We start from the raw sequence: 22,081 nt of genomic DNA on the forward strand, positions 1-22,081 counted from the left end.
GGTGGTTTGCATTGTTCCTGAAGCAGGAACAGACTAGTCCATGTGCACCGGGCATGCTGGCAGAGCCTTACCTGCTCTCTCCACGGCCATTCTCTGACCTACAGAGTAGGTTTACATAAACCCATCGGACGACCTAAGTGTAATTTAATGTATTAAATTTGGATAAGCTTTTTCTGACCTCAGGTCCTGTTTTGAAGTTAGGAAAAAGTGCGTCCTTGATCAAATCCCATGATAATTTTTCTCTCAGAAACTGTTGCAAGAAATTCCTCCTATTAAAATGTCTCTCAGCTGCCCGGTCATTGATTAGTAAAGTGAGTTAGTCTTAACTAGTCAGTCTGTCACTGTCTGATTTTCTTATAAAATAAGGGACATTTGGGTAAATTCAGAAAATTGTGCCGCAGCTACAGAAGACCTTAAAGTATTTTGAGGTTTGGACTTTGAAAAGCACTGGCTACCGTTAGGGACCCAGGCTTGTGGGTTTGGATCCTGGCTTCTCCTCTTACTAGCTGTGTAGCCTTGGGCAGCTTACTAAACCTCTCTGTGCCTCAGTGTCCTCATCTGTAAATAAGTTGTGGTTGATGACAGATCTTACCTGATCAGGCCCTTGTGAAGATTACATGAGTTAATGCTTCTCCAGCACCTGGATTAGTTCCTGGCACACAGCAAGAGAAATATTAGCTCTTATTAGCAGTATGTCCATAACGGACTCTTCACCTCCATCACTTTACAGTCAAAATCCTAACGAGCTGAAAGCAACCCTCGCACTCTAAGTGGATCACTCTGGTTGTTCTTGAACAGTGAAGCCACAGGGTGCTGAGGGGGCCACCTGCCTCTCAGGTTTGGGGGCATCTTTTCAGTGTCCCACTGTTTGATACAAGTGCCGATGCTGAGTGAAGCTCAAATTTCCCCGTCCAGAGTTTGGAGATTACTGTGGCTTTCTCATCCCACCTAATAACACGTGTTTGAAAAATGCTTTGTTTCTAGGGATCTCACATGATTTAGAGGGCAATTTTACTCTTACCCAAAGGAAGGCAAAATTCTTATTGCCCAAATGAATGTCACTTTGTTATGGCCCCAGGAACAAATGTTCTACCAACGATACTTGGTCCAGCTTTCCCACCTGACTGCATAATTTCTAGAATTTCCCAACATGTGGATATATCGAATAAATTCCAAGGGAGAAATCAAAGCTCAAAGGTATGACTTCACTTTACTTCTAAATCTGCTGCTGTCCCCTCGTCACCTGGCTCAGGAAAGGGTATACTGCCGTGGAAAGGAAGGCCGGAGGAGGGCAGAGTCTTAGACCGAAGATGGTTTCCCCTTTCTCCATTAAAAATGCCCATTGTCGACCGGGTTTTGCACGGACGGCGTGTGCCGGTGAGGGCATTCAGCCCTCGATGGGGGCGCTTTGTTTCACCACAAGTGACAAGGTGCCCCAGCATCTGTGAGCCACGTCCACAGCCTTGCTTACCGTCAGCAGTGGAGCGGGCCAGGCTTGTCCATCCAGCGACCCCAGCAGCACATGACTGGAGGTAACTGGCCATGGGGAGGAAAAGGAATGGAAAAATGGATGCCCTAGACTTGGGCCTCGAGGTAAATCGCTGTAGTTTCCCTTCCAGCCTTGGAGGTAAAAGCCTTTCCAAGTGGATCAGCCACTTTCAACTCTATGCACAGTCAGGAACACAACTGAAACTGCCTTTAATCAGAGTCTGAGCGTGTCAGTGCTGACAGGAGTTCTGCCCCAAAGGGTTCCACGTTCAAATGCATTTAGGAAACATGGGTTAAATGAAGTTTACCTGGTTTCCTTATGATGTCTCAGGGCCCTCATGTACCAGGGGCATTTAAATCTCTGAGAGGAGGAGACAGTCAGCAGTGTTTCCAAAAATTAGTCGAGCAAGGTTACTCAAATCACGCCGCGGGACTGGAGTTGGTTGGAACGTATTTGAGGCCACAGTCCTGAGGGCTGTGCATGTGACCAGTATAAGGGGGACAGTTTGCCAGAGAATCTGAGGACCCAGGTTCTTGTCAGGGCTCCACTCCCTCCCAGATCAGTGACCACAGGCGACGTGGCCTCCTCTGTCACAAGTGGCTTCCTCATCTATACAAAAGGAGGCCAAGCTCCCCACGTGCCAGCCGCCCTGCGCACCTCGCGGTGAGGGGGCTGGAACGTGGGAAAGCGGGCTCTGAGCTCAGCTGCACATGTGACACAGGGTTATGAGGACAAGTCCTCTGAACCCAGAAGAGGCTGAGGCAGGCTGCCAATTTGGGAGGAATTCCCTGGTTGCAGTCGTTTTATCCTGCCTTGCCAAAGGTTTTGCTTAAATGCATGAATCAAATTTTACTCTCTATAGATAAATGTACAGAACTGACCGCAGCTTCTCTGTGTAATCCCAGACTAATGCCGATGATTCTTTTTACCCCTTGACAGCTGTACTGTCTTCTTTATTCCAAATCCATTTCTCTTGCTTGGTGGTGGAGGGAGTGACAGCCAGGGCCTCGTGGGAGGTAGTGAGCAGGAAGTGCTGCAGTGTCCCCGGAGCAAGCAAAATGCACAGTCCGGAGGGTTCGGAAAACTGCAAAGGTTTTCGTATTTTCACACTAAAGCTCGTATGGTGGCAGAAACTGAACCGATGTGCAGCTATTTATATTCTTTATGTATCCTACTTAGTGTAATCTCTATACGTTTTGCTGTAGAAAATAGTAATGGTTTTGACTGTGGGGTGCTGCCCCGGACCCCTTCAGGAATATTCATTGTATGTGATTTATGCAACGTGGTGCCTTTATAATATTTGCAAAAAATATGAATTCTGAAACCTATCTGGCCCCAAGGATTTGGGGTACGAGATCAGGGACCATAATGGAAACTGAGGCACAAAGGCACATGTCGCCTGTGGGGTTGGCAGAGCAGGCTGCCCTGTTACTGGGTTCAGGAGGGAGGTTGCCGCCCCCTTGTGGCTGCTCTTCACCGTCACGCACCTGGGCACCTGGCGACGAGAAGCGTCATCAGTGCTTTGGAAGCCCCTCCCTCTCCCCTTCCTCCCTTCCCTCCTCTGAAAGCCACGGAAGGGGGAGGCACACCACGCCGGAGGCCCCTGCTCTCTGCTCCACCGGGGCGCCTTGGGAAACCAGCCAAGGAGAAGGCTCCCGGGTACCCCCGCACCCGGACGGCCAGGTAAAGGAGCAGTTAACGTGCACCCCAGGTGCTAGCTACCGCCAAAAGCCAGCAGTACTTTATGAGCCTTGGAAATCTTGTTGTACCAGTCCGTTCTGAATTATCAAATTAACACTGCCTATTTATAGCAACTTCTTAATAGTTTAATGATTTACTCATCCCTTATGGATCCTTTGGTATATTTGTTGTCGTTGTTAGAGGAAAGAGTCCTTTTAGAGCTACTTTACGGGGTGAGTCCCTTGATGATGCTTCCAAAATTCTAAAATAGAATCCCGCTCAACTCTTCCTGACACACATATTGAGAATCCAGCTGAAGAGGCAAAGGGAGCTTAAAAACTGTCCATGTCGAGGGTCGGAATAGCAGCTGCCCATTTTAATCTTCTCCAAGCTCCAGAGACAATGCCTTGGATATTCTGGTCCCTCTTGTATTAAGCGAAGTCACACTTTATAAAATAGACTCCAGTTTCTTTATAAGGTTGGCTGCCTTTAAGCCTGGGCCTTAGTCTGGTCACCTGTATTTTTTGAGACTTTTAGGGAAATATGGCAAGAGTCCTGCAAAGAAACCCAGCCCTTGTTGGCATCTGCCAGGAATTGCCATATAGAAAGTTGATGGATTTTTCTCCTGTTAAATTTAATTCAGACTCTTGAAAGTGGTCTCAGTAAGGCACTCCCCCTTCTCTCTCTTCCATCTGCCCCTGTTCTTATCATCCGAGACTCGACGCATGGTTCCATCAGCACTCTCTCGGTTTGACTTGAGCTGATTTGAAAACGTACCTCTTAGCCTGAGCTCTCTCTTAATAGGGAGAGAGACTCTTTACTATTCTTCAAGATCATTCTGGCAAAAGCTGGAGGAAGAGCCCATTTGCTTGGGAACACACTCCAGGTTATGCCCCCATCACGGGCGGATCTGGCCCAGCCAGACTGGTAGGTAACAAAAACAAATCCACATTTTGAATCGCTGCTTCGCAAGCCTTTGAGGCTCTGGTGCAAGAGGAGTTTCATGCACATCCTAAGACGTGAGCCACAAACAGCGCCCAGGGAGTCACCCTGGTTAATTCATTCCCTGCAGCTGCTACAGGACATGCCGCTCATTTGGTGCTGACGGCATACGTTGAGCCTCTCTGTGCACCAAGCACTATGTCAGGTGCTGGGGACACAGTAAATTGAACCGTTGACCTTGACCTTGAAGCAGTGTTAGGCGTGAAGAGCCTCCACTACATCGTGGTACGTGGGAAGTCCTCGTGGGAACACAGCTGGGCAAGGGTCAGCTCAGGGAAAGCAATGGAAAGATAACATGTGAGCCGCCTTTGAAGCTGGCTCAGGTTTTCAGGTCATACAGTCAGGAGTTCCAGCATTTTTTTTTTTTTTTTTTTTTTGCGGTACACGGGCCTCTCACTGTTGTGGCCTCTCCCGTTGCGGAGCACAGGCTCTGGACACGCAGGCTCAGCGGCCATGGCTCACGGGCCCAGCCTCTCTGTGGCATGTGGGATCTTCCCGGACCGGGGCACGGTGTCCCCTGCACCGGCAGGCAGGCTCTCAACCACTGCGCCACCAGGGAAGCCCAGGAGTTCCAGCATTTCTAACACACATGATAAAACTCCTAAGAGCCCCAGTAATGTTGAGGATCTTTTTAGAATTCTTTGTCTCGGCTTGGAGCGGCTTTGCAACATGTTTAGACTGGTATGTTTTGGGGAGTGAAAAGAGGCACGATGAGTAATGACACCGTGACCGAGGCCTAAAGCCGGACTGTCCCAGAGAGTCAGGGACACCTGGGCCAATTCCGTCTTACCTCTATTGGTCAGGGAAGAGGCAGGAGGGGGTTGGCTGCTTTTTTTTTTTCTTCCAGAAAAGGATAGGAAGACAAATACAATGCCATCTGCCCTTACGATCGTTTTTGAAGACTGCGATGCAGAAAATGTTTGTACTTATGTCACCAATAATTGTTTTAGGATCTCACAGCCCTGTTACGGAGCCATAAAGATGTTGCTTTTTTCTCTATATTCAAAGCAGCACCTTTTTGAAGCAAATGCTGAGGAAAAGCAACACCTGGCATCTCGAGCTTCAGAATTCCTCTTTGACTGGGGTTCTCTGAAGGGGATAGAAATTACTTCTTTTAAAACAGTGTTTCAAGTCAGTACTCCCATTCCATCCTCACCTGCCTGCGTGAAAGAAGCAGCACGGACAGGTGCAGGTGATTTTCATCCGGGTGCTTGGTCACGTGTCTCACGTGGAACACTGCCCTCATTCCCCGGGCAAGCCTCCGGGCCAGTCTCAGGCAGGCACCCACTGCCCAGCAGACTCCGCGCTCCACGCCTTTCCAGGTTGTCTCTTGGGTGTCACCGTTCCTTAGGGTCCTCCCCTCTGGTTTCCAAGGTGACAGCTCCGCCATTGGCTGTATTAACCGAGGCTGTGCAAACCCTCTACTCCAGAGACCATGTGGCCCAGATTCCCTGGAAGAGCTCTCGTTTCAAATACCATCTTCCATTGTCCACATAAGGGCTTCTACTTGTCAGGCAGTGTGTTCTAGTTTGCGATAACAAAATGCAAAACAATGGGGTTCTATGACCTGTGGCATGTGACCCAGAGAAACCCAGAGGAAGCAGGGCCCTGGGTCCACTTGCACGTAGTCTGTCTTGAGCCCCAGTCCATCCTGAGCAGCTCAGAGCCTGGCACAGTTAGGCTGTCTGGTGCCACTGGGTCTCCAGTACCCAGCCCTGTGGCTGCACCGGCAGTTGCTCAGTGTTTATTTAACGCATGGGCCCAGGCACAGGTGGTGGTGAACAGACTCACATTCATGGACCCGCCGTGCCTTGGGCATCCGTGCTGCCCTGGATCCCAGCAGTGCCAGGTTGAGCCCCCAGCCAGAACCTGCTCTTCGACTGAAACATCCTCCTCTCCCGACCCTAATAAAACTCCCCTTCTTGCAGGGCCCATGGGTGTTAAAAAGGAGAAAAGTGAAAAAGGCTCCCAGCTCTTCCTCTCCCCCAGCCTTAGTTTGCATCTCAAATCCTTTACCTTCCTGGCAGTGATCCATCACTGTCCTTGACTGAGGGTGTCCTTAGGCGCCTCTGAAATGTGGCCCTGCTGTTATTACACTTTCCTTCACTCCCCTTTCGGTGTGGATTTTCTTGCCCAACGATGATGGAAGGCGGGCTGTGGGGTAGGCTGTGTTCATGCCTGTCATCTCAATGTAACATATAGGTTCTCCTTTGATCTCTTAAACACTGAGTTTACATTTAGCCCTAATTCCCCTAGGAGCTCATCATGACCGACCTCCTAAGAGGTCGGCCCAGGGTGCCTCATCCCAGCTGCCCTCGTTGTGGCCGTGGGACCGACTCTCCAGCTGTGACTGGGCTCACTAGGAAACTCCAGATTACGGCCTGTTCAGTTCTTCCCCCAAAGCCCTGGCGCGATCCACGCTGCGGTCCCCGAGTGTTGCCTCGGGTTTCGGATCGGCGCCGTCCTGCAGACACAAGGATGTGCTTCTCTGCTCTAATTTTCCCAAGTACGATGACCATCCTACAGTCCTCCCTCCCCACTGTAACGTGGGGACGCATCTGCTTTTGTTTACACGCTCAGCTCACGACAGCTCTCTCCTGGAGTCACGCCTTGCGTGCAGCGTGCCGAACACACGATGCTCCCCTGAGCTTCCCCAAACCCCCGTGAGATCCAGGGGTAAGTAGCCCCTCACCTCAGATGAGGAGGCTGAGGCTCAGGGGCCCCTGGCCACCTGGCCATCAGTGAGAATGTTTTCTGTCTGCCGGCCCATCTCTCCCAGCCCCACGCATTCGCCTTGTTAATGCTTCATTGGTGGCAAAGGCAAATTATCTGGCTGCCCGCAAGGAAAGCAAAGGGCCCTAAGGGAGGAGACCCCCGAAGGGAACATCCGGCAGGGAGGGTGCTGATGAGAGACTCAGGGTGGGGCGCGGGGCAGCACGCCTGCTTCTAACCTTCATCTCCACTTGGAACCCTTACTTGCCAAGTGCGGAGAGAGTCTCTGCTCGCCCACACATGCTCGGGAGCGGCCCTGGAGAATGCGTATCCACCACCATCTGAGGGAGGATCATAGCCCGCGCTAGTTCTTCCTGTCGATAAGGACAAGCTTGGTTTTCTTGTGGTTGTCATGGAGACTGGCCACACTGAGATAAGGAAAACCCGTTTCTGGAAAATCACGACGACCTGTTTTCCGGTTTAGCGTCTGGTAAACCTCACAGGTGTGCTGCGTCGGCCGCCTGATGACATTCGGGGGGCCTGTAGGACCAGCTCTCTGAGGACTTTCGTCTTCACCTGGCCCCTAACTCAGAGCCCTGCCACGCAGCAGGAAGAGGAGGGCCGCCGCGAGAGGAGGGGCAGGTCCTCCAGCTACTACACAGGCAGGAGGCGGGAGGCAGGCCTGACGCGGCGTCAGCGCTTCCTAATTCTGAGGCATGTTGGGTACTCAGTGTGTATACGTATGTGTATTTCTGTTGAGTGGATAAATAAATGACACTGATGAATCAACAAATAACCCAACAAATGAAACTGATGGATCAAAAACAAACCTTAGGGCCCTGAGCAGTGATTTCCCAGGCGGGAACCTGGGCAGGGAAGGGGATCAGAGCTTCCCCAGACTCTTCACTATCAGGCAGAGAAGGAAGACCGATCAGCGCCCCGCGTGCGCGCCCCACAAATTTAGTGACCTTGACAAGGTCTGTCCGGCTGCGCTCTGGGCTGTTAGAATATTCTCAAGTGCTTGCTCTAAACACGGGGGCGAGGGTGGGAGCTACTGGACTGAATGGAAGTTGTCCTAAGTCACTAGCTGGCTTTTTTTTTAAGGAAGCAGAATTGGCTGTGGGTTTACTTTTCTGCGTACCTGCTCTTTTTCTGTTAGTTGTGGATAAAGGCTTGAGGGCGTGGTGTGATCCACAGAGGCAGCGTTTTAATCAGGCCGCAGCTGAATGTGCAAAGCCAGAGACCACTGAGGACCGCGGCTTATCACTTATCAGGTGTACCTGGATGCCCAGGGAGGGAGTGACGGCCGCTAGCAGCTCACCAAATCCCTCTGCGCCGTGAGTTTGGAGGGTGGATTAAGGATGTAATTACTGGTGAATCCAGCAGCCGAAAAGTCCAAATGCTCTTGTCCATCATTCCAGGTACTTGCCTTTAACCTGAGCTGTGTTTGGTGCTCCCAGGCCATGTCCTGACTTTTGCAAGAGGCGAAGCTCCCACGGCCAAGAGAGACCTGCCTGGCAGTCTCCTGAGAGCAACTTAATCTGGGTCTCCTCTTTCCTTGCTAGGGTATCCCAGAACCAGCCTAGTGAGAGCTGGTCCCACGTAAAGCCAGCTCCCTGCACCTCCCAAGATGGGAGTAGACCCAGACCAGACGAGTGTTTTGGTGTCTGTATTTTATTTAATATCAGCGTGTACTTCTTTCTAACAGGAATTCTATTAACAGTCGTTTTACTGTTACACATCTTGCTTACACGATCATTTTCCTTTTGTTAAAGCCATAATAGCTGTCCTCTAGAAAATACATACTTTGTACTTTGAACCATGGATACTGTCCTCCCCCAAATCGTACCATTATAAAACATGACCTTGACCCTGAAGACAGCCGACAAGATCTGATTTTAAGCTATAGACAATAAATACCCTGGTTTTTAGCACCTGTCTAGTCAGCATTAACTATTCACTGGTACTTCCCTATATTGGAATTCAGAAGAATGACACTGAAACAGATGTATTCAGAATCAAAGATGGGACGGTTTAAAGTGTAAGTGCTACTTACTGAAATGACATAACATTAGAACATTTAATACATATGTGTGATAGTTACACAGATTATCTGATAGTTATACAAAGTATTCTCCGGTTATGCCCAGAGCATGTCCCTGTTGTAATGAGCTGATTTTGCCAGTGGAGGCAGTATGCTGTTCTAAGCACAGTTTATCTACATTATTTCATTTGAACTCACAACTGTTCCATAAAATAGGGATCGTTCCCATTTCACAGATGGACATTGAGGCCCAAGGAGCCTACTCATCTGAAGTAAGATTTGAACCGGGAGCCATCTGTCTCCACAGCCCAGTCCTCAAACGATGCATTTCACAGCTTTCCTCTGTGATGCTGAGTCCCCTCTGAGCTCTGTAGAGACAGGGGCAGAATGCGGTGAATTTCCAAACAGATGCTCAGCTCACCCCCGCACTGTCGGGAGGCCTGGCTGGGTTTCTCTCATCAGATACGGTGACCGCTCTGTATTGTGATGAATGCAGACACACATACTGGTCCAGAAAGGCCCCCCTGTATGAAATCCACAAGATGCAAGCTAACGATTAGAATCATGCCTGTATTTATCTTATCTTCTTTGCATCCAGCACAGGAGAGAGAATAAGGTAAGAGCAGAGGGAAGACAGAGGAGGGAAAGCCATAGGTCACACGATGAGACGGTCTTGTGTGTAAAGGGCATTGGCATGAAACTTAGAGTGCCTTTCTGGAAATACGTGTCTAGAGGGAAGATGGGGCTTCCCGGGCCCTGGTAAGATAGCTGTCACTGTACCTTGTGTGTCTGTGGGACACATCGTTTACACATAGGCCATCCTCGCCCTACACACTCAGTACTTGGGGTGGCCGCCTTCTCGAAACAAGCAGGTGGTGAAATGTTGGCATCTGGATCGACAGTCAGCCAAGCATCTGTGGGTGGAGTGTCATCTGGAGAGCAGGCTTTTTAGAATCCCAAAGAAGAGCATCCTCCCACCTGGAGACCGGACCCCACACATCTCTAGGACAAACTCAGAGGCACAGGCTGGGTTTGGGCTTTGTCCCAGAGTCATGGCATCCTGGGATCAGCAGGCCTGAGTCAGGGAACTAGAGGCACCACAGCCAATGCTGCACCTTGGCCTTCTCGTTGAAACAAAGATGTAAACACGAGCTCAGACATTGTCCCCCAGAAGAGCACCTTTGCTTGTGCCCTTTAAAAAGATGTTACAGGGCTTCCCTGGTGGCGCAGTGGTAGAGAGTCCGCTTGCCGATGCAGGGGACGCGGGTTCGTGCCCCGGTCCAGGAGGATCCCACATGCCGCGGAGCGGCTGGGCCCGTGAGCCATGGTCACTGAGCCTGCGCGTCCGGAGCCTGTGCTCCACAAACTCCGCATGCCAAATCCTGCAAGGAATTGGGTCCCTGATTATTTTCTCTAGATTTAGAATTTCGCCTAAAGCCCTTGAGTCGTGTTTCATTTCCCTTTAGTGAGGCTCCCTGCACAATGACCTAACCCTTAGGGAGAAGGGAACACACTCGTCCTAAGGTAGCCCCTGCCCACCGCGGACCCCCAGCTCCCTGTTACCCTGGTCCTGGCTGAGCCAGCCAAAGCCTTGCTGGCCCAAGAGCCACCAGCTAAGAGGACCAGCAGTGCCATCTTGTGGGAGTTCTCGAAGCTCCTAAAATCAGGCGGAAGGTGGGAGACAACCTTGACTGTCAGGCTTCGAAGAATGACACACGAAGAAATGTATGGATGCAGTCAAGTGAGAGGGTCCCCTCTGGTCACCAGCCATGCTAATTATTATTTTGGTGTCCAGAAAATTAATAACCCAGATAAATGAACACCAAGGCAGAAAGATATTTCAAGAACTACAGTGGCTAGGAAGGATTTCGTTTTCCTTCTATTTACTAGGAAGTGTATTTAAAATCACCCCTGGTGGGAATATATTTTTCCGTAAACTCTATGAAAACACAAAGCCATAGGTATTCAAGTCCAAATATAGCCGCGGAATCTGCTTCTAGATCACCTCGAGGCTCTGTCCTTTCATGGGGAAGGTCACCAAGGAGGTGCCTTTTCCCAGGAATCTGTCATGGGAGCAGGACCCAGACCAGCCCACCTCCATCACTAAGAGAAGAGGGGCCTTAGACCCCATTCGCTCTGCTGACAGCAGCAGATTAAACTGTGCCCCTTCCTTCAGCTCACTGTGCTGTGGCATCATGTCCTTCCCATTACACACGCGTGTGCACACACACACACGGATCTCCGCCTAAACTCCTTCTCAGGCTCCGCCCAGACTCCCCTCTACGAAGTACCTCCCCCGCCCCGCCCCGCCCCCAGTGTGTTAGCTGCTTGTCAGAAAATGAAATTGAAATCCTGACGCAGCTTTCTGGGCTTGAGTGTTCCTGAGAACAGTGTGCTCCCTGACTCACCAGGTGGCTTTGACTTTTAGGGAGATTCTCAGGGGAAAATCCCTTTCTGAACGCTCGTGTGCTTTCTCACCGGGAAGGGAGGGAGCGTCACGTGATGACCGCTCCCAGGTCCTGATGTAGCCTGGATGGCGCCGTGCTCCCACCACCACTGCCAGTGTCCCCACCAGCTTCCTTCCATGCTTGCTTCCTGTGCTGAGACCAGGAGCTGTGGGTGGGGGAGGACTAGTGGTCTGGATGGAGCCTCTCACCGCAGGGCAGCAGCCTCGCTGTGAACTCGAGTGGCCTCATCACTTTCAGGCTTTCTCCCTGTCTTCAGTGGGCTGGGAAACTAACAACCAAGCCCAGGCCGTTCCCATCAGGTCAAAATAGGACTCAAATAGATCGAGGGCCCGGAGAGTTTTTCTTCAAGTCCGTGGTTTGGTGACATCTGTTTTGTGTATCCCAGACCCTCCTTTTGCTTCCTTGGGAGCTTTTCTGTCCCAGATAAGCAGGGTTATTCTGCACTGCTAGGGGATCTGAAGGTGAGGCAGAACTGATCCGGTTGTGAATTAGCAGTGGAGACATAAGGAGGGGCTAGAGATGTGTCATCCTCATCCCAACACCTACCACTTGCTGAGTGCTTGCGATGTGCCTAGGAGCATGTGTACATAGAGTCACCTGGCGAGGGAGGGTCCACTGCCTCCCGTTTTACAGATGAAGAAACTGAGCCTCAGAAGGTCAAATGCCGGCCTACCAGCCAGTCACTGGCAGAGCCAGGATGGTCTGACATCAGAACCCACACTCAGCTGGCGTCCACCTGCCACCTTTCCTCTGGGCCTCCTTCTTAGACTGTGTTGACTGCGTCTTGACTTGACGGATAGTTTGAAGCCTTCACTGGTCCATGTTCCTGAAGCTCGCGAGCTGAGATGTGGGTGATGGTGGGACCCGTGACCCAACAAAGAACACGAAGCTGAGAGCTCCAGACCCGCGTCCTCCAGGCTCTGCCTCTGGGAACCACGAACAAGATTCAGCCTCCTCCAGCCACCCATAAAATTGGGATAACACCTGCTGAAGAGGATCAGTTGCGTTAATAATTTATGTGGAAGCACTCTGTACCCTAGTTGAGTGCTACAGACATAAATGATAGTTTTCAAGGAAAAAAAAATCCATTATCAAGTCAGAAAGTAAATGCTTAGGCGGATTTGAATACCTTGTACTGCCTGGTTGAATAAGGGATCTTCTGATTGCATTTAGATTACTTACTTTAAAAATCTGCATCTCTAAATCCTGTATAGAAGGCAGAACCTAAAAACAGAGGCTGCGCCATGACCCACTTCTCAGCCCTAAAATGAGGGCATCAGGCTAGTGCCCTGGGCTGCCCTTGTTCCAAGTCTGGCTTGGAGCACTTATCTACTATGCAACTGTCCGGCAAGTTACTGAATCTCTCTGATTTACTGTTCCCTCATCTGTAAAATGCAGATAACAGTTTCTACTTTGTAGGGTTGAAAGGTTAGATATCACAATTCTGTGTAAAGCCCTTAACTCAGTGCCTGGCCCACGATAAGTAATAAGTAGTAGCTGTTCCCATCTAAGATCATTCCCATCCTGCAGAGAAAATAGAGAACAAACAACTCATTAAAAGCTATGTGTCCCCATCTCCTGTAAACAATGCCCACTGATTCTTTCAGAGCGTATTTACATGAAGAGGAGAAAGCATTTGCAGAGGATGACTTGGTGGACTGCCTTGAACCCAGATCAAAACTGCTAACATGAAAAGGATTCTGTGAAATAGAACTCTTGGCAATGCCTTTGCTGCCCTTTTGACTGACTACTTGCCAACACATTCCTGCATGGCAACTCAGCGACCCCAGTCCTTGTCAGGATGCTTGGGAAGGCATAGGCTGACCAGCCAAGCAGGAATCCTACCCACACCCGACCGTCCCACTTCATGGAAGCCTATTCTTAGATGAAGAAGGGGCCCTGCACTTTTCTGAGGGTGGAATCCCCCCTTAAAAAGGATTTCTAAGGGCTTAACCCCCTGGAGTTCCAGGAAAGAAGGGAAATGACTCCATATCACTAGCTGGGAAAGTGGGCCAGCGTAGGGAGCAGGCACTAGTCACTCTGACCACGTTGCTTATCAACAGCAATCCAGGGAAGACGGTCAGCATTTTGATTCTCTTCGGGGCGCCCAGAATCGCTTCCCAAGGCTGAACTGCTCTCCGTAGTCCCCGAGAAGGGTAGCCTCCATGTGCCTGGGCCAGGCACACGGGTGTCCTGCAGAAGGCTGGGCTGCCAGAGGAGCTTATCTTCAGTGTGTCCACTGCAGTCTCGGGCAAAACCCTAGAAGCCGCAGCAGAATGGAGGCGGGGAGGGGCCTGAGGTCGTGAAGGAATTTGCAGTCAAGCCCATGAGTCTGGGAAAGAGCCCTGCTAACCTTCCTCAAACATGCAGGGCCTGTCCCACGGAGGAGGTTGTGGACTTGGGTCGGGGCCACTGGGCGAAGGGCAGGGAGCCAGAGACCGTGTCACCATGAGGACACCCAGAGGGCCACGAGCTCCTCGTCTGCAGAGGCACGAAGGCCTCGGCTGTGGCCGCGCTGCACGTGGGCGGGAAGCTGGACGAGGTCACCACTAGGCCCCTTCCAGCCCCAATTCACCAGCCAGTGGATTCACACCTCTCAGGGCTGGACAGAAAACGTCCGCATCGCCCGGGGTCTGCGCTGACAGCCCAGGTTATGAAGCCTTAGGACAGAAAAAAGAATGTGATCTCAATTATTTTTCTACGCGGTGTTTTGGATATGAGTGAAATAAAATATATTGAAATTTATTTCCGTATTCGCTGTTTCAGAGTTCAGCAGAGTTTTTAAGATATGAACTCAAGTTTTCTCAGCCCTGGGGACTTTCATTTAAAGATGAGACCGTGAAAACTCAGTCCTGAAGGCGTCTGCTTTCCACAGGGTCACGCATTCACTAAGCATTTCTGGCATTTTGTCCTGCCTTCTGCCTTTTCTGAGAATGTCAATAAGGCATAAACCTTATTCATCACGGAAATTTATAAAATAAAGAATAGGGAACTTCCGTTAAGGACAAACGACCCCGTTAAGAATTTGACGTGGTCCTTGACAGGTGAATACTGGAAACCTAGGTGCATCAAACATTTGGCGTGTGTGCAGGCCAGGTGTGGTGAAGTTGCAGTTGATGTGTAGGAGGGTTGCCGGCGCTCTAATCCCCGCTAATTGCATCAGGTTCTCAGTTTCTTTAATTTTAAATAAATACGGTTTTCAAAAACTGGAAAGGCCCGAGGATGTGGGGAGGACGGGAATGATATTTTTCTCTGTCTCTGTTTCCTGCGAGAAAGTACTGTTGCTTCTTCAAAACAACATCTGTCAGAATGATTTTCATCAGATTAAATAAATCCTCAAAGCCGCTATCACAGTTTATAGAATCTTGGAAACGTAGGATATGCTTCGCGTGGAACCCTAATGGAATTTAAAGTATGTGTGTTTTTGCAAACACAGCTTCGAGAGCAGACTCTTTACTGGGGTTTGTGAATTTAAGCTACCACGTCTCAAAGAGTTTAGAAAGTGTTTTTACTACATAAATGTAATAGACCATCGTTTACCAATTTGAGATGCTATTAACTGTAGATGGAAAAGGCATTGAGCTTGGGGCTCTTTGGCCAAGCCTGATGAAAACCAGCATTGCACACTCTGACAAAGAGCTGTGTGAAAACAGATACCGCTCTTAAGTATGGCACGAGAGGCCAGGCTTCTGTCATCTTTTCACAGGCAGCTGCCATATGTCCTTATGGTCAATTATGGCCTTTTCAGTTTTTTAGAGGAGAGAGAACTTTGTTGCCGCAGGGCGGGGGGGGGCGTGGTTATGTCCTAAAGACCTTGAATGATCAGTACAGATTGATATTTATTATTTCTTGCTGCAAAAAGCTTACTCTTAAAATTAGTTGCTAAATTTAATCCCAGTGAGATACCACTTCACACCCATTAGAATGGCTACTATCCAAAAAAAAAAAAAAAAAAACCCAGAAAATAATAAGCTGTGAGCGTGTGGAGAAACTGAACCCTATGCATTGCTGGCGGGAATCTAAATTGGTGGAAATGCTGTGGAATGCCATTTCTTGGTTCCTTTACAATATTAGAATCTAGAGCATGGTTCTCAAGCTTCAGATGCGAAACCCTTGGCCGTGAAATCCCTGGAGACAGCCTGTGGGTGACTTGGACCAGTCAAAGCAAGATTCCTTGGATTCCAAACAAATGCAAACGTACTACATCAGGGACTTAACGCTTGAGCCAAATTTACTCATCCCTGGCTGACTATTGATCCCACAGCCAAATCATATTTGTAATAAAAGAAAAAAAAAAAAAACCCAACCCAGTTTACCACACCACAAAAGCTAAATAAAACAAAACCAACGTCATATAGGGAACATTTCTGTGCTGCTTAGTAAAACTTGAAGTTTCTTAGTCTCATGGAGTAACAGAAATTACTTGGGGGAATTTGGGGTGTTTTTGTTAAACTCTCTGGGATGTAAACAGTGAACTTTCTGAATCCTGAGACTTTTGCCTGCAGCAAAAGAAAGCTAAAACAAGGACCCCTGCGGCAGGGTGGAACAACAGAGCTGGTGGAAGGCAAGCTGGGCAAATCAGGGATGGATTCCGCTCTGCCTGCCCACAAGACCAGCCTTAAGCAAAACTGGCCACTTCTGGGAGCATCTCACTTTCCCCACTGGCCAGCCTTGCATTCATCTACAGCTCCCGGGTCCCCTTACCTCTGACTGAGGCATTTCAGAGTTGTGCAAACCTATGTACTACCTGGAACTGTGTTCTGATGCTTTTAAACTACGACACATGCAGTTATTTTTTTAAAGGCATAGGAGAGTCTATAATACCATAGAAGTAAGCTCGCCAGATACTAAGTGCAGAAAGCAGAAAGCAGACAAAACAAGGTGATTCTTTTGGTAAGAAAAACGGAAATTTAAGAAGACAACAAGTGCATCTGTCTATCCATAGAAAGAAAGGCTGGAAGCACATCCCACATGTTAACAGTGGCTATCTCCAGGTGGTAGAACTGCAAGTGGTTTTAACGTGCTTGGCTTGTTGCTTTTCAACGATGAACTTGTACTGCTTTGATCCTATATTCCGTCCCCTCGGTATTGGTGACAGGGTGGGCCAGCTAAGTACCATGAAAGAGGTTAAGAAATGGCAAGAGCTTCACAAGGACCTTACTTTTTTTTTTTTTAATTTATATTGGATTATAGTTGATTTACAATGTTGTGTTTGTTTCAGGTGTACAGCAAAGTGAATCAATTTTACATATACATATACCCACTCTTTTTTAGATTCTTTTCCCATGTAGGTCATTACAGAGTACTGAGTAGAGTTCCCTGTGCTATACAGTAGGTCCTTATTAGTTATCTATTTTATATATAGTAGTGTGTATATGTCAATCCCAATCTCCCAGTTTATCCCTAGCTCCCCTCACCTGCTTCTAACCATAAGTTTGTTTTCTACATCTGTGACTCTTTCTATTTTGCAGATAAGTTCATTTGTACCCTTTTTTTAGATTCCACATATAAGTGAAATCATATGATATTTGTCTTTCTCTGACTTCACTCAGTATGACGATCTCCAAGTCCCTCCATGCTGCTGCAAACGGCATTATTTCATTCTTTTTTATGGCTGAGTAATATTCCATTGTGTGTGTGTGTGTGTGTGTGTGTGTGTCACTGCAGTACTATTTACAATAGCCAGGACATAGAGGCAACCTAAATGTCCATCAGTGGAGGATTGGATAAAGAAGATGTGGTACATATATACAAAGGACCAAATGTTTTTAATACTTGGGGTCCCGTAGGGGCCAGGAGCTTTGCATAGGCTCTGGGATCTCCCCTGTTAGAAGCTTCCGGAAGCCGTGGACTCTGCGAGGACTCTGAAAGGGTAGCCCCTCAGCCCATAGGACAGGAAGCTCCCTGGTTGGAGTCTCCCATTTATCCAGCATGACCCTGCTCCTGCCCTGCTCCGGGGAGCACCCAGGTCCATATCTCTTGAGACCAAAACTACTGCGCTTGCCCACAGTTACAGTTTAAGGATTAACCAAAAACCGAAAGAGGGCCCTTTGGTGACGCGCCCGCTGTCTGCTACGATCGCTCTCCGCTCTCTGCCTGAGCTCAGCCTCCGCAGGAGGAGGACCCGCGAGTGTCCCGAGTGCAGCAGCCAGCGGGTCCATGTGATGAAATAACGGGAAGAGGTGTGCCTCCCGCTTCCCGCGCCCTCCCGAGGGTCCTTGTTTGTCACACGGCCCTGAAACCAGTCTCCACGTTCTCGTCACCTGCGTGTGCCTCTGTTGTGAGTCGTGATGGTCAATGCGTTTTCCTTCTTGTCTTCCAGTCCACCCAGACCGACCGTGTTCATCTCCGGTGTTATCGCCCGGGTAAGAGCCCTTTCATCACACTGAGGCCTCAGCCCGCGATGTCCTGATTCCTCCTGTCCTTATTCAACCCCACCTGTCCACCCAGGTCTGGAGGTCACTTATCAATCACCCCCTGTCCATGGAGCATGCTTCTGCGCATCCGCCCGTCAGGGGCAGATGGGACGGTGGTGACGTGGAGCCCGAGCTGGTGCAGCTGCCTCTCCTCTGTCCTCGCCCGCCTCCCTTCTCTTTAGGCTCAGCCAGGGTCGGCAAAGGCTTTCAGGGTGATCTGTGAGCTGAGACTGTTTTTACATTTTAAACGGTTGAAAATTTGAAATAAGAACTATATGGCGTGATGTGAAAGTTACATGGACTTTAAATTTCTGTGTCCATGGATAAAGTTTTAGTGGCACACAGCCTTGCTATTCATGGATGTATATCATCTACGGTCCTTTCATGCTGCACTGGCAGAGTGCAGAGAGTAAGACCTGAAAAGCCTAAAATATTTACTCTCTGGCCCATTACAGAAGATAGTTGCTGCCCTCTGAACCAAACTGATGGGTTTGGGTCACTCTCTTTGCCTTTCAAGAGCCCCCTCTTCTTGTGAGACCTAACGGTTTTGTAACTGCAGACCTCCCCCCAGCAAGCCCCCATGTGGGGGACAGTGCACTAATTCTATCCATTGATCTGCGGCTCACAGCCCATTCGAGCCCTTAGCATATGATGTGTAAAGAAAATGCCACTGTTGGGGAGAGCTCAGCACAGCCATCCAGGGACCCTGGGACAGACGGATGGCACATCTACTACGTGCGAGGAAGTTAAATGCCCACACAAATCTGAGGTCACCCCACAGCTCAGCCAAGAGCTCACCATGGCTCTGTCCTGCCTGGGGTGGGCTGGACCCCAGCCCCTGTCACAAATGCACAAGAAGGCAATTCCTCCATGAAAAACAGCCGGGTACCTTCTCTGAGACTCGGCTGGTTGAACCTGGCTTATCTCACAGCTTCCAGCCCTGCCCTGTGTGTTTCCTTCCCAATGAGCGCTCCAGGCCCAGCTCGCAGCTGTGGCAGCAAATCTGAATTTAAGACCCTGGATTTGGTTCTGTCTTGCCCCTCAATTCAAAAAAAAATCACAAGAACTGTTCTAGCAGAAGAAAGCCATCCAACACCCAGCTTAGTTCTGAGTGAGTCATATGGTACCTTATCCCATGGCGTGGCGGCAGAGACAGCGAGCTTTCTCACCTTCTGGAAGGGACACGGGCCTTGGTGCCTGCTTGGGCTCTCCAGAGAGCTTCAGGACCCCCAGCAGTCCCAGGAGACAGGCTTCTACCTGCCGACAGCTTCCCCACTCCATCACCCACCCGCCCCGTCCCCAGAGGGAAGCCAGAAGATGCTGGGTTTGCGTCTTGCTTCACGTACTCACTCAGCTGTTCACGGTCGATGAGCCAGTGCTTTCCGTGTCTCCCGCCAGGGCGACAAGGACTTCCCCCCGGCGGCTGCCCAGGTGGCCCACCAGAAGCCCCACGCCTCCATAGACAAGCACTCTTCCCCGAGGACACAGCACATCCAGCAGCCTCGCAAGTGACTGGCGAGGACCCAGCACCCTCACCAGCCGGGCCTCAGTTCCCCGACACTTGGTATTTCCCCAGCAAAGAGAACTGGTATTTTCTTCAAGACACTGCTCCCTTGGGAAATTTAAGACAGAGCAAAGCGCCCCTTCCTTTGCCTTGAATTTCCATATCTAAAGCTAGAATCAGACCCCAAAGCTTGTTTCCAGGGAGTCCTGGCAGGTGTTGTCTGCGAATCACTGTGGCGCTACAAGTGCCGTTAGCAGAACTTGCTAAGACTTGAGTGAAATGGAATTGTTCAGAGTTTAGCTTCAGTTCCGGTTTATCAGTTGCCCTGGTCTTAAAAACAAGCGGGCACAAATTTGGGAGGGTTAGATCAGGTCAGGGGAAAACTCAATCATTTCATGCTTTTCGGTAAGAGGACAATAAAGTCTTAATACCTAGTGGGGAGAGAAAGAGATGAGAGCGTTAATTACAGAAAAACTGAGCAGGGGAGACTTTTGAAACAGGCAACAGCGTCACTGCATTTCTCTCCTTTGTGTGATGAGGGATCACAGCACAGGGCGACACCAAGCACTCCCAGGAAAACCAGGGAAAAGCTTACAGCTTTGAAACGGCTCTTTCGTTCCAGGGGTCATCTTGCTGAAAAATTTGCCCAAAGGGAATACTTCCAGAATGAGGTTTCTCAGTGTGGGTCCCAAGTCCTGCATTGCCCCACCATCCAGACAGGCTTGCCGCGAAATCAAGGCAAACCTTCATTTTTTCAGTAATCACCTCTAGAGCTGCTCTTGAGCTCTGGGAGTGATCACTGACCAGGTGGAGGAATAGATGCCTAGCTAATTCTGGAACACTAGAGCAAAAGCACTGACCACGTGGGAAGACGAGACGAGAACCTGCCCTTTGTCTCCCTAGGGCAAAGTAGAACTACCACGTGCCATTTGAGCTAGAAAAGCCTGTTTGTCCATCAGTCGAAGTGTCAGGAACTCCCTCTGCCCAAGGGCACATGTACCTGGGCCCGTGTTCACTTGGGCCTCTCAAATTATCCTACGCTTTCTGCCCGGGTTTCCTACCCAGAGCTGCCTTAGACTGCTCGGTGGCTGATGGCTATTGGGTGCTCTGCTTTTCTGAAAAGCCAATGGGCTCGTTTACTCAGATGTTCAAATCTCCCGGAGCAGATGCTTTGGGAGAGGGTGCAGCCCAGCTGGCACGCTTGCCAGCATGGTGTTTGCCGCGGGGTCAGCAGTGCGCACACCACAGCCTTTCTGATGCCCTTTCCAGCTCCACGTCCGTGACTGGTAAAGGTGACACAGACCTAGCAGACCCAGCTCTCACCCTTTCCTAAGGAAAAAGCTGGCCCTGCTTAACATCCTAAAGGCAACATTTGGTTTCCCATCTCACTGACTTGCGGCAGCCGGGGTCTCACCCTCAAGGCACCGTGTAGTCACCTCTCATACTTCTTAATCGCTGAGATGTTGCTAAAAACTGAGGCTGGCTTTTAGAGATGCAGATAGGGCGGGCAGCCTCCTCCTGGCCGTCTCCTGGAGCCGGCATCTCAGAAGGATGCTGAGAACAGGCAGCACTAGGTCAGTCTGTGGACCACTGCACCCTCTGGTGCAGAGATGAAGACGCATCCTTGATACTTTTTAGTGTGGCAGCCAGGACTGCCATGCTGTTTCCCAAGGTGCATTTTTCTTGTCCTTTTAGCTACATCTGGCATGTATCTGTAGATCACTGAAAGCAAAATGTTCTTCTGAATGAGTTTATCGATGGTTAACCTCAAGAAGAATGATTATAATAAAGCTCCTGCATTTCTTCTCATGGTTTGTTTTTTCTTACATCTCAGAGACTTTTCCTTCTCATTTTATTGGAGTTGCCAGATGGTTTCAATAGAAATACGAACATGCAAAAATGAGGGGTATTTTCACAAACTGTTTCCCAGACACAAAGCCAAACTATTGGACAGCAGGCACCTTGAGTCTAATTGTCTACTTTAAAATGTCATAAAATGGAAAAGCTTAATGCAGTGGATTAAAACACATTCCTTGGGTTCAGCAGCTGGCCCCGTGCTGGGAAGGCCCTTTGGGAACAGACTTAGAAGGAATGATTAGTAGTAAGCCCGGGGATGGCTGTATGCAGCTTTTGATGAATAAACTAATTTATCCAAAGGTCTTCTGGAAGCTTTATGATCAGGATGAGAAAATAATCACAATCACTAAACCTCAAGATCCAGAATCAGACTACACATTTGAGTTGGGAGAGACTGAGGTGTTTTCACCTGATGAGGACCTCGGGGGCAGCCTGGCAACCCTGAGCCTGGGGGTGGCAGGTATGGCCAGAGTCTGCATCTCCCAACAAGCCTCACCTCTCCTTAGCCCTTAGGGTCACCTCTGGGCCCTGCAGTTTGTATTCATGCATCCATCTCCCTTACTGTTGGGTTGGCCAAGAAGTTCATTCAGGTTTTTTTCTGTAACATCTTACAGGAGAACCCGAATGAACGTTTTGGCCAACCCAATAACCTGAGGATGGAGTGAGGGTCTTATGCATTCAGTGTCACTGGGTAGAGAGTCATTCTCGGTACATAAATATGAATAGACATGCCAAACACAGACTCACCGTGGAGCAGGATCCCCCCCCACCCCAGGGCTTTTGCACATTGTTAACTGACGTCATTGTCACCTGTGTTAGTTCCCCATTGCCACCATAACAAAGTACCACACGCTGGGTGGCTTAAAACAATGGAAATGTGTTACCTCACAGCTCTGGATGCTAGAAGTT

General features: G+C 49.5%; 1 protein-coding gene across 1 annotated transcript in view; it reads left to right on the forward strand.

Moving 5' to 3' along the window:
* Positions 1-21,124, forward strand: part of DAP (death associated protein) — a 61,427-nt gene extending 40,303 nt beyond the window's left edge. The window contains exons 3-4 of the mRNA XM_024767211.1: positions 17,718-17,760; positions 19,210-21,124. Of these exons, the coding sequence (XP_024622979.1) occupies positions 17,718-17,760; positions 19,210-19,323 (157 nt within the window). The 3' untranslated portion in view covers positions 19,324-21,124. The remainder of the gene's footprint in view (positions 1-17,717; positions 17,761-19,209) is intronic.
* The last annotated feature ends 957 nt before the right edge of the window (positions 21,125-22,081 follow it).

The sequence above is a fragment of the Neophocaena asiaeorientalis genome, unplaced genomic scaffold (assembly GCF_003031525.2).
Source record: "Neophocaena asiaeorientalis asiaeorientalis breed wild unplaced genomic scaffold, Neophocaena_asiaeorientalis_V1.1 scaffold112, whole genome shotgun sequence".
NCBI lineage: Eukaryota > Metazoa > Chordata > Mammalia > Artiodactyla > Phocoenidae > Neophocaena > Neophocaena asiaeorientalis.